The 11,917-nt window shown below is 46.9% G+C and overlaps 1 protein-coding gene across 2 annotated transcripts; it reads right to left on the reverse strand.

Moving 5' to 3' along the window:
- Positions 1-1,418: 1,418 nt before the first annotated feature.
- On the reverse strand, positions 1,419-10,799 carry LOC117590389 (dipeptidyl aminopeptidase-like protein 6). Of its 2 annotated transcripts, XM_034282973.1 has the most exons (9): positions 10,618-10,798; positions 6,230-6,443; positions 6,061-6,155; positions 5,899-5,984; positions 5,304-5,831; positions 3,207-4,427; positions 2,940-3,134; positions 2,718-2,878; positions 2,083-2,650 (listed from the first exon to the last, which is right to left on the reverse strand). In XM_034282973.1, the coding sequence occupies exons 1-9, from the start codon at positions 10,738-10,740 to the stop codon at positions 2,304-2,306; spliced, it is 2,970 nt and encodes a 989-aa protein (XP_034138864.1). In that variant the 5' UTR covers positions 10,741-10,798; the 3' UTR covers positions 2,083-2,303. The 2 variants fall into 2 exon arrangements, with proteins under 2 accessions (XP_034138865.1, XP_034138864.1); XM_034282974.1 differs by lacking the exons at positions 2,718-2,878; positions 2,940-3,134 and having other exon boundaries at positions 1,419-2,227; positions 4,047-4,427; positions 10,618-10,799.
- Between the last annotated feature and the right edge of the window lie 1,118 nt (positions 10,800-11,917).

Raw genomic sequence — 11,917 nt, forward strand, 5'->3', positions numbered from 1 at the left:
GTACAACATTTAAAGCTTGACTATATTTCTGTTGGTTATTTTTGTTTTTGGGTTGGCGTTGAGTTGGAATTTTGTTGTTGCGAGCTTTGGAAATGAAGGCACCCCCCCACCCTGCTACAATCAAATATCGCTTGCTAATGCAACATTTAACATTTATGTATGCTTGAAAAACATTCAATCCAATCCCCCCCTCCCCCATATATGTATGTATGTACATATACATATTTCTATTTCTATATCTTTATCCTTTTCTTTTTTTTTAGCTTTTATTCATTCTTTTAATGTTAATGGTAAAAAAATTAAAAAAAAAATCTTTTGCCCTTCATTTTGGTTCACGCAAAAGCACGCACACAGACACACACACACATATGCACATATGTACATATGTTTTCTCCTCTAGTATCCCCTGGTATAATCCTTTTTGGCATTCAGTGGGTGGTGGGAGGGGGGGGGTTGCTCTGTTCCAATTGGAAGATTTTTGTGGCTGACTGTGTGGGGAGAGTGGTTCCAAGCCTTGGACTTGTCTCTGTGTGGCACTTTCTTCATCCTTTTATCCTCCTCTACTATATACTCGTTAATATCGTACTTATATAAGTATGTTTAAAAATTAGTACCACACAGGAGAGATTCAATTTCAATTTTAATTGTAAGGGTGGGGGGTATGACCTTTAAAGCAAGGTTTGCAAGTACAAAGTCTGGAGAGGAATGTTTCCAAGCCCAGGCTAATTCCAGGCCACTTCTATAGTAGCCAACGAATTATCCTATTCAAAGTACACACAAACTTATGCACATATGTATGTGCATACAAATGTATTTCTGTGGCTGGTGCTCCGTTACAAGATGAATTTGGTCACAAGGTGGCGCCTACACCACAGGAAAGTCTCTTTCTGTCTCTTACTGTGAGCGTGGTGAATAGGTTATTGGTTCTCCCCACAGCGGACAATGTCACCTTCCAAGTGAATTCACCTTGTGGCGGCTTGTTCATTGAACTACTTTGAAAATGTCTTTTAAATATATTTCCTCCTTCCTTTGGACATGAGTAAATATGTATTCAATATGTATGCTTCATATTGTTTTTTGTTTTTAAAAGTAATTATCAATATATACAAAAAAAATAACGTTCAGTCAATTATAACTATATTTATATACGATTACGAATACCCAACAAACACCAAAAAAAATAAAGAGCAACCAACAAATAACATATACACATACACGTACACATTCATAGGTAAAAGGAATAACAAAAAAAGTCACACATGCGAAACAGTTACACATGGGAAGAGGAATAGGAATGGGGTGGGGTGTGGGAATGGGAATGGGGGACTGTGGTTGGGGTTGGGGGGCACACACACGCACATGGGTACATCATATAACTGGATACATGATGGTTTGTTTTGTTTCCTTTATGATAGAAATTGTATTGCATTTTGCATTTACATAATCGTATTTTGGGTTCTTGGTTCTCCCCTACGCTTCTTCATCCCTACGACATTTTACATCGACATTGTTTCACATCCTCCCTCCATCTACCTCTCGCACTCTCTCTCTCTCTCTCTTGTCACACACTCTATTGTTGCTCGATGACTTGTTTTTGTTAATTATTTAATACACATATGTTAATAATCAGTCGCATAAATGAATCACCTTGCTTTGCTTTTGTTTCCTTACATTTTTCCATCCGCACGGGCTTTGGTCACTGCTCACTGGGGGCCCTTAGCCTGTCCATCCGTCAACCGTCAGTTCTCAAGCAACAAACTAAGAAACTCTACCTAAGTAACCCTCTTATGTGTGTGGTTCCATCAGAGCAAACAGATCGAACCCAACTTTGGCGTACAATAAAAAGGCAACAAACAATTGAAATAGAGTTCTAGTAAATGGTATGGAAAAACGCATGTGTTGAGAGTCAACTTTCACTGGCTTTCTTTAAGCTTTTCTTTTAGCTTTTAGCTTTTCCTTTTCTTTTCCTAGTGCTGCAGTATGCGCGTCTTTTCGGCCAGAGCCGTCTCTGATTGCTCCAGCCGGCGCTTGCTGCTGTAGTTGCACAGCTTGCCAGAGACCTTACTGAGGGTGGTGGAGGTGCTTGAGGAGGTCATGAGATCGAGCACCAGAAGGCTGTTGTCCAGCTCGTCGAGAGCGGAGAGCGACGCACTGGTGGTGGTGGCCGTGATGAGGGTGCTGAGGTTGCTGCCGCTGCTGCTGCTGCTGCTGCTGCTGCTGCTGCCGCGATCGGGATCAATGTCGATGTCGCTTAGCTGATTGGCCAGCGGATCCTCGTCGTAAGGATCGTAGGGGGGTCTTAATTATTGTTTGAACACAAACAGACCCGTGGGGTCCCACTCGTTGTCGTCGACGGGCCCGAAGCACTCATCGAAATACCATTCCATGGTCTTGTACACATGACTGAGCGATCTGCCGATCGCATGATCCTCATCCGGATACACCTGATGCCGGAACTTGACCTGCTGATCGACCAGTGCCCGCACCAGCATCAGCGTGTGCTCCTGATGCACCAAAGTATCCGCGGTGCCATGCATCAGCATCAGATTTCGTCCCTTTATGTTGCCCGCCTTCATGGTGAGATCCGCCTCCTGCAGTGCCCGCAGATAGTCGCCCTTCAAGGGTATATAACGTTCCGTAAAGAACGAATCTAAACGGGAATAAAGCGCATAGTCAGATGAGAGCCTGATGGGGGGATCGGGGGTAGGAAAACTAACAGTGGAATCCAAAGTTCACAATGGGATTGATGGACACCGCACACTGGAGCACCTGCTGGGAGTCATCTATGAGCATCATGGCCGATGCATAGCCGCCATAGCCCCAGCCAAAGGCGCAGATTCTCAAGGGATCAATGAACTTCAGATTGTCACGCAAGTATCTAAGAAAATACACTTCGATTTAGATATGTCTAACAGGTAGATAGATAGAGAAATACTCACGTGAGTACACCCAGTTGATCCTCAACCTCGACGGTGCCCAATTTGCCATGCACCTGAGTGCGCAGCAGTTCGCCCTGGAAGCCACTGCCGCGTCCATCGATTTGTGCCACAATGAAGCTCCGCTGGCTGGACAAGTACCAATTCCAGTCAATGTGAAAGCGTTCGGTGACCAACTGTGACCCAGGTGAGGCATCCCTAGAAGCCAACAAGAAACAGCCAATCGGTGAAAATATTCGGAGATGCTCGGCGGTTACTCGAGGCACTTACACATGCAGCACCAGGGGGAAGGCAACCTCCTCCTCCTCGCGCATGCCTGGCGGCAGAAAGAGTCGCACCTGGGCATGGAAGCCATGGCGAATCTCCACACTGAATGTCCGCATCTGTGGTATGGCCAGCTGGGAGAGGCGATGCCTGAGCACATCCCCAGCGTTGAGCACAAAGATCTTGTCATTGCTGGCCGTCTCCACCAGGTAGACGCTGGGCGCCTCTGGGCCGAGGCACTCCTGCACGTAGTAGCTGTAGTCGCCGCTGAACTGCACCCGATTGTAGAGACAGTTCTTGGGTATGTCGTAGATGCAGTCGTCCGGCTCGAGTCGGGCCACAATGTCCTCCCAGCTGTCGCCACGCGTTGGCATCTTCGAGGGATTGGCCCGGTGCAGGCGGTAGGTGGCCTCCGTGTTGTCGCACGTCAGGCATGTGGGCTGTGTGGAGGTGATGTACGTGCGATTCGATTCGGTGACATTCAGCTTGAGGCTGATCTTGTAGAGATGCCGCTCGCCCGGCCGCTTCTCAGGCGCTGCCATAAAGTAGACAATCTCGCGCGGCTCGTCCCAGCCGACTATTTCGGTTACCTCAAAGCGACCCATGGTCAGGGGCACTGGCCGCCGGTCCAGCGATGAGATGAACACCACATGCCGGTAGTGTCCGTGCTCCCCATCCCGCACTGGGAGCCGCTTCAGCAGGTAGCCACCATTGGTGATCTCGTAGGTGGTTTGCCCATTGCTCACATTGTTCGCCAGCGAATCGTTGCTGCCCATGGCCGACATCGTTGCCGACTCCTGCAACTGGAGCTGCAACTGGAACTGGAACTGCCGCTGGCCCTGGCCCTGTCCCTGTCGCATCTGTGCAGCTATGCGGGCGGAGAAAATGGGCCGCTCGGCGGGCAGCACCCAGCCATCGTTGATGGTCACCTCCGTGTGCACCACCTGGCAGTGGAAGCTCGGAGCCCGACATATGACAGTGGTGGCCTTCGTTTGGTCGCGATTCGTCACCGTCACCGAGAGATCGATGGGCGAGGCCCATGTCAATCCACCCACATAGCTGCCGTTAGCCAGATCCGCTGGCAGTTTGATTTGCGTCGGAAATATATACTTGATCACCGATAGATTCACCACGTTGACGGTGACATTGGGATTCCTGGCACCAGTCTTTGGATACCGTTGGCTCAACACGGCCGGATACTTGATGTCATCGCCCATCCAGGTGTACCTTGTGGAGTTGGAGTAAAATCAAAAGATATAGTTTTAGAGTCACAGATGGGATATGTTGGATTGTTCCCATGGAAATGCTACAGAAGCCTGTACAGCGCGCGGCAGCTCTGTTAAAGCAGCAGTATGATGCTGTGCTTTAACAGCTGTTACCGGCAGCTCTGTTATGGAAACACTATTATGTTAACGTAACAGTAACAGCATTATGTTAACAGTCGCTTACCGCCGCTCTGTTATAGAAACACTATTATGTTAACGTCCTGTTACCGACAGCTCTGTTATGCAGTAACAGCATTATGCTAACGTGCTGTTACCGGCAGCTCTGTTTGGTAATAGTATTATGTAAACGTCCTGTTACCGGCAGCTCTGTTATGCAGTAACGCATTCTGTTGAGAATATGTTACCGGCAGCTCTGTTAAAGCAGCCCAAGCAAGCCTGTGGACGTTTCGGTAGACTTTTGTTGGATTTATTAATAGAGCAATGCCCTGGTCAAAGAAATGTTTTTCCACCTACGGAAGCGAGCGGGTAATTAGGAGATGCCAGCCACCCACCACCCAACCCACCACAAGAATCATTGCCGTTTGACCTGTCTCGCTTTATGTTGTTTTCATTCGAGATGTTAGTTTAATGACCGTTGGATGTTGTTCCAATTCCCAACAATTTTTTACGATGCCAAACAAATTTGGTTAACAAAATTGTATACAAAAGTGAGAACCACAAGGGGGAATACAGAGCTGAAGAGGGGAGAGACGAATGTTCTCATTGGCAGAAAATGTTGCAGATCAGATAGATTTTCGACTGGGAAAAAGTCACACAGAGTTCGCTTTTTGATGTAGTAGGAGGAGGAGGATCAATTGATTGCTCGGCCAACACTTACTTGTACTCGTTGACATCGCTGTCATTGTAGCTGAGAAATGCGAGGAAGAGGCCATCTGGCGAGAAGGCCATGCCGCTCCGTCGGCTATCCAGCTCTGGGACATGCTCGTACGTCCAGTCGGGCACGCCGTTAAAGAAAACTCCACCCATGCCCGTCTGTGTGATGCGGCAGACCAGCTCGCCCTGCACCTTTGGCTTGTAGTAGATGTCGTTGTGGTGCACAAAGGCAATGGCCTGATTGAGCGTGTAAACGCCACTGCCAGCCCCATTGCCACCTGAGCTTGAGCCCGGTGTTGGCGGTGTTGTTGTCTTGCCACCGGCTGCCGCCGCACCGGCCAGGCTATTCAGAATGATGCTGCCACTGGGCAGCGGTGCCATGGTGGATGTTGTGGCTGCTGAAGCTGCAGATGATGGCGGAGGTGGATTGATGGGTGCCCACACGACATGCTGGAGACGCGGCGCTTCGGCAATGTTCTCTGTTGGTCCCAAGGGAAATGTGTTGGCCGTTTGTACCTCATACACGTGATGTCTAAAATGATATAGAGGGTGATATTCAGCATAAAGGTGGTCGGTGGGTTGTAGCTGTGTGTCTCTACCTGGAACCCTCTGAGTTGCTGTCCGACTGCAGGAGCACATATTTCTGGTCCGGTGCCACAAGAAACGATTCTGCATTCAATTGCCGCTGAACAAGAGAGAGAGAGAGAGGGAGGCAAAGTAGTGGCAAAGGCTAAGTCATTACCCAACACTGGTGTACTTACAAATGTCGAATTTGTCATTAGAATGCGTGTGGTGAGATCTGCCATGTTGAGTATGGACAGACCGCCCGTTGGATCGCGATAAATGAGTTCATGCTCTGCAAAGCGAAGTAAATAATATAAGAAATGAATGAATAAACCTTTGATGGGTTTGGGGGCGATCGACTCCTACCATTACTCCAAGTGCCATTGAAGGGCTTCCACTGCAGGCTCTTGCCGAGTATATCGCTGGGTAGCATGCGACGACCGCGGATCCTGAGGCCCTCATCCTCCGGCGATAGCAGAAATATTGAGAATATGATCAGGCTAAAGACGGCAGCGATTACCAGGAGGGCTATGAATATTCCACGCCAATTTCGACGTTCGGGCGATATTGCCACCAGCTCCTAAAATGACAACAAAAAGGGACAACGAGACGGACTTGCCATTAATTTCGTGCTGAAATTTGAATTACAATTTCCACTTAGAACAAAAGTTCAGCCTAAAGTTAAGCTTAAGTCTAGAGTGAAGCCATTAAGCTGTCCCTTCGCGAGTCCTGTTCATAGTTCGCAGTCATTTTCCTAGTTAATTGCACAGAAAGGCTGCGCCTTGTTTTTCTTGTGCCTCAACCACCCATCGGTTTTAATCAATCTAATGGAAACCAAGTATTTAACCAACTAACTCATGAGGAAAGGCAAAGAATGAATTATTTTTTGCGTATTTACTTTGACCCACCCCCCCCAAGCAATTGTTGGAGACTAAAGTTGGAAATTTCCCAATTGCCAATCAATTTCCACAGAGGGCAGACCCAGCGACATGCAGCTGAAATTTCACAGCCAAAGCTATCGTTGGATGCATCTCAGTGGATGGGCTGATGGGTTGTGGTGTCAGCGTCCTTGAGGCGCTTAATTGACAAGCGAATGGTAAAGAAATTAAGGCCAAATTGCACAAAAAGTACACACACACACAGACAGACACACGATGAGTGAAGGAAGCTCAAGCAATGGTTACCCTGGAAAATGAAAGCCACACACATGTTCTGGCCATTCACTCATGAGAGATATTTGGCCAGGGTATGGCTGCTGCAAAAGAGCGTGGACTTAACTATTCGAATGCATTTTGCATGTGAGCAGAGGGAAAACTTTTGACACGCCCACTCCCAGGGGAGTGCCCGGAGACCTCTCCCAAAATTCGTATCTTATTCTGTGTGTGTGTGTGTGTGTGGGTGGGTTTTATTTGCTGGCTGGGTTTTTTGTTGTTTGTAAATTTGATTTCAGCCTCTGGTCCCCGAAGTGGTTTTGCATTCATTTGCAAACATCAGAGCTTGAATCGAATTAAAAATGTACCAAGTGGGAGCAGCCGAGGAGGGAGGGATCGATGCAGTCGACTGGAAATGGAAAACCACTGGCGAAAATAGAAATTTCATGTTTGTGCGGGCATTCGGGGCACAACCAGAGGAGCGATGCAGGGGCAGTCTCTAATTGAAATTAGTTGCCCAAAGGCCCCAGAGGTACCACAAATTCGATTAGATTGAGGTCTTGAGGCGTCCTGAACCACGCTCAGAGGTTGCTGGAGTTTCATGGCATGCCAACTGGCCACTTTATGCTGAAGAAAACGATGTGCATGCTTTTGGTGGAAGTTTTTATGATTTTTTTTGCTTTTGTCTGATTTTGATGTGCTCATATAACCTCAAGAGTCTTTTAAGCAAAATTGTGCAATTATCCATAAAGTCATGGAAATGGAAGCACTTGATGTCAAGTGCTTTGGATGGTTCTGGGCGTGCTGCCATCATTGTTCTTACGTTTAAATCCAAGCCCGAAGAAGGGTTCTCCCGCTTCGCTTGGTCGCGATAAACATGACACAAACACCCACGTGAGAGAGGTGCACAGCCTCCTTCCCGTTGCACTTTTGTTGGCTTTATCTGTCCGAGCGGAGTGGATCCACTTCAATCGAGAGTCGTAAATGCCACCTGCCAACTGCCATTTATTGTTTCGCTTCTTTTGTGTATCAAAAACACCTTTGTGGGGGCCAATTGTCACAGCTTTGTGTGTTGTGGGGGCTTGTACTTTCTGCCATTAATAGCTAATGAAGGGACAACAAACGCAGGAACCCAAGGATTGCTGTCTGTTATCCCTGTCTCGGTTCCCTTTCATTTCCAGCGACACAATTGAATGCAGTTTAATAAAAGAAAAACGAATGAAGACTTACTGAATATTTCACTGGAATTCGAGTAAAATTTAAATTAAATGTTTGCCCTTTCATTGGCTATTTAAAAATCCTAATCTTAATATTAATTGTCTTTGGGGCACAACAAAAGTTTCTCCACACACAAAACTCCGACCTGGGGCAAGTGTCGAGCCACACTTTTCCGGTTGTCGGCACTCAACTCTCGGCTTTTAATTAGAAATCGCCCAACATAAATGGAGAGAGAGAGAGGCACACAGCAGATAGGTACGAGGCAAGCTACATTGCCAGCGGAGGAATCGACAGAGGGACCTTGTCCAGAAATGTTACCCGAGAGGGGAGACCCGAAAAAGAATCATTTGCAACATTGATGGGACCCCACAGCGAATGGAATGTGGATGATGAAGGCAACTGGGGCATGCCGCAAAGTGTGGCCCATACATGGAGCATGAAACTTGCGTCATTATTGTGACTTTGTTGCCGCCACTCTCCTTGAGGGAACGTTCCCCAGGCATGACAATTATTAATGAAAGGGTACACTAAGCCCTCTCCCTGCTCCTCCTTGTGCTCCTGCTCTACTCGCCATTTGCCTGGCATGCAAAATTTATTGTCTACTTTTATTTATTGATCCTAGTTTTCATTCTCTGTCTGCCATCGCCATCGCCATCGCCATCGCCTTATCGTGGCCACAAATTGCTGCACAGCTAGAGCGAGAAAAGGCCGTGGCCAAACAGAGCAGAACGGAAAGGAGAGTTCCAGCGGAAGTATTTGTTCGAATGCGAAAAGTATAAGCCGATTGTCGAGGCCTTCTCTGATACTTTTTCCACAAATAGAAATCGATAGAAAATACCATTAAATGCGCTACAGAAAGTACTCTGCAGACTGATATTATAATTGGTGGATCGAAAGCATTTAAATGTAGGAAAAGGCCTTTATCGCTGAAAGGGAAAACCCTTTCGCCAGTGACTTGAGTTTAAATCGATTTCAGGGCGTACAAATCCTTTTCTCATTTCCCTTTTCCCAACACAAATCTCAAATGAGGATAATTAAATGCGAATCAGTGCACTGTCGTCTGTCGTCCGTCCCCACAATCAGCAAAAAGTGAAAGTTTTGTGGGTGAGTCCTTCTCCCTCATTCCATTTCTCATTTCCCCCGAGTCGAAGAAAGTTTGTCAGCTTCTCGTAGCCGAAAATGAGTTTCAGTTTGAGTTTGAGCAAGAGCTGAAAGGGCAGACGCATTCCTGGGTAACGTCCAACTGATTGCCTTCGCTGACAAAATTAAATTTAATGCCAAACATAAAGCAAAATAATGATCGTTTGGGAGTCTGCAAAACTGCGCCATCAATTTTATTTGTCTTTGTGTATTAATTGCTGCTCTGCTCTTCAAATACAAAAGAAAGTTTGAAGAAGTACACACGAGAGAAGGTAATAAAAGCCACTTACTAGGGGCCACTTATTTATGGCCAAAGATTTGCGCAGAAGAACAAAAAGTTGCTTGCCATCGGCTGCTTTTGATGGCCTTTGCCCCCTGAGGAGGGTTTCCCTTATACCTAAATGTAGAAGTGCCAATCGATATGGCAAATCGAGTTTCGTGTTTTATTTATGGCCAGCCAGGACCAGGACCAGGACCAGGACCAGGAGCCAACCAAAAAATAATGAAATGCCAATCGAAAGTTTTTCGGCAATACCCGGCCAAGCCCATCGCAAAATTACCCATTGCCTGGGGGGGGAGCTCGGTAGCTCCAGTGTAGATATATTTTGAAGAATTTATAAACTGTGAAATCTGCGGGCCAGGCCACTGACTATTGTTTTATTTATGAAATACGGCGCATAAAGGACTCGATGGTGCTGTGCACGAGGGCAAAGGGGAGTCCAGGAACCAAGAAATATGTTCTGCCCCTCGAGCGTTTATCTGCGCCGCGTCCAAAAGCAATTAAATGCGCCCTTGCAAAAGGGAAATCCCACTTAATCCCAGCCACTCCGTGCCTAGGCTACATCCCTTCCTCCATGGCTACAAAAACATTTGCATACTTAATTAACTTGTCTTAAATATTCGAGGGCAAGCAAAAACAAAGCAACTTATGGTTTTAAATGTGACATTTCTGGATACAAATTGGCCAGAGACGGTGACGGTGCACGCCTGGAAATATTCCTCAGCGGCGCTCGTACAAAATAATATAAAGACAGGCCCCTTGCGTCCATTAAAGTTGTGAATGAAACCATTGTTAAACATAAACAAATGACGTTGTAAGGTGCGAAAATATTACCCCAAAAAAAGATACAGCCATTTCCGCTCGGTCCCCTCTCGAGCCACTCGGATGGGCACTAATTTATGCAAATTACTCAGGCCTAAAAAATATACAGTTTGCTGGGTTTGCCCGTAGTTGGGTATTCTCACCTCATCCTTGGGCACCAGAGTCACCTTCTTGATGGTTGGGGCACTGCTGTTGTTTACAACGACCGTTTCACGTTTGAGCGATGGTCGCTTCAATGCCGAATGCGGCTTTTGTATCTCAACCATAACGATACGCCGCCAGATGCGAATGCTGAGGCTGAGGCTGAGGCTGATTATGATACATAGAGTCATAGATGATATCCCGAGATGTTCATGTTGTTGTTGATGAGCATGATGACAAGGAGTTGGGCGGGTGATGAGAGATGGCTTTTATTAGTTTGTCTGCGGAGGAAAGTTGCTGTGAGTTGCCGTGAGGACAGTGAGGCTCCCAGGCGGTTCGGCTCTTTGTTGCTCTTTTCATTGTTGGAGAGCCTCTAGCTTTAGCTTAAGCGTCAGCTGCTGCCTGGCTGGCAAGTCAAACGGCTCATTAATCAAACGAAAATGGCCATTATGGAATGCATTAGAGGGCATACACTGCGAAGAAATTCTCAGTTCTTATTCTATTCCCCAGATTGGACAGTGTTTGCAGCTTGCTAAATGACGATGCACCTTGTCGTGGCTCGGACAGAACGCATCATTGTCTTGGGCATCATCTCAATTAGAGATGTGCGTCGTAAAGATTCGGCTGGAGGAACCTGCTTCTGCCTCGGCTCTTCCACTGATGTGGCATCAGCCCCAAAAAAAGGGCCTGTGTCTGTTTGTCTGTCGGTTTTAATGAGCTGTTTATGCAATCATCAGTCAGGCAGCAAGGGTAGAGGAAAGGCCTCCCAAACAGAATGAAAATTTGCATAATCGCAGAGAGCAGGGAAGTCATTCGAGGGAGCTTGGGTGTGGGTGGAGGGATGTCCTTGCTCGCTTGACTTAACCTGAACGCAGCCGCATAATGTGACCGCCGATTTCAGGATTATAATGATGCTTCGCACCACTCCCCCTGCTGTAAGTTTAAGCTGTTGATTCAATTTTCTGGCAGTGTTTGGTGCCAGCAGATAAACGACTTAGTCGCAAAATTCTCTAACAACAACAAAGGGGAAAAGAATTTCCCAAAAATTGAATTAGACAGAGAGCCACAGAAGGCGGGGTTGGGGGTGTGGCATGCTGGCACATGTGTGAGGAAAATCTTTACTCAAAGTATTAGCATAAACAGAAAACTTTCGCTGGCCGTGGAAAGGGAAAGCAAGCGCCAGCTGCTGGAGAGAGAGAGAGAGAGGAGAAAAAGGAGAAAATGTTCGGTTAAAGCTTCAGACACATTTGCAATTTGCATATTGGAGGAGGAATCGTGGAGAGGTGGAGAGGCAGAGTCTGC

This window comes from Drosophila guanche, unplaced genomic scaffold, assembly GCF_900245975.1.
Source record: "Drosophila guanche unplaced genomic scaffold, DGUA_6, whole genome shotgun sequence".
Taxonomy (NCBI): domain Eukaryota; kingdom Metazoa; phylum Arthropoda; class Insecta; order Diptera; family Drosophilidae; genus Drosophila; species Drosophila guanche.

Coding starts and splice junctions, on each gene's coding strand:
- LOC117590389 (XM_034282973.1), bottom strand. CDS start 10,740: ATGGTTGAGATACAAAAGCCGCATTCGGCATTGAAGCGACCATCGCTC. Junction 5,832..5,898: donor AGCAACTCAGAGGGTTCCAG/GTAGAGACACAC, acceptor ATATCATTTTAG/ACATCACGTGTATGAGGTAC. Junction 4,428..5,303: donor AGCGATGTCAACGAGTACAA/GTAAGTGTTGGC, acceptor CAACTCCACAAG/GTACACCTGGATGGGCGATG.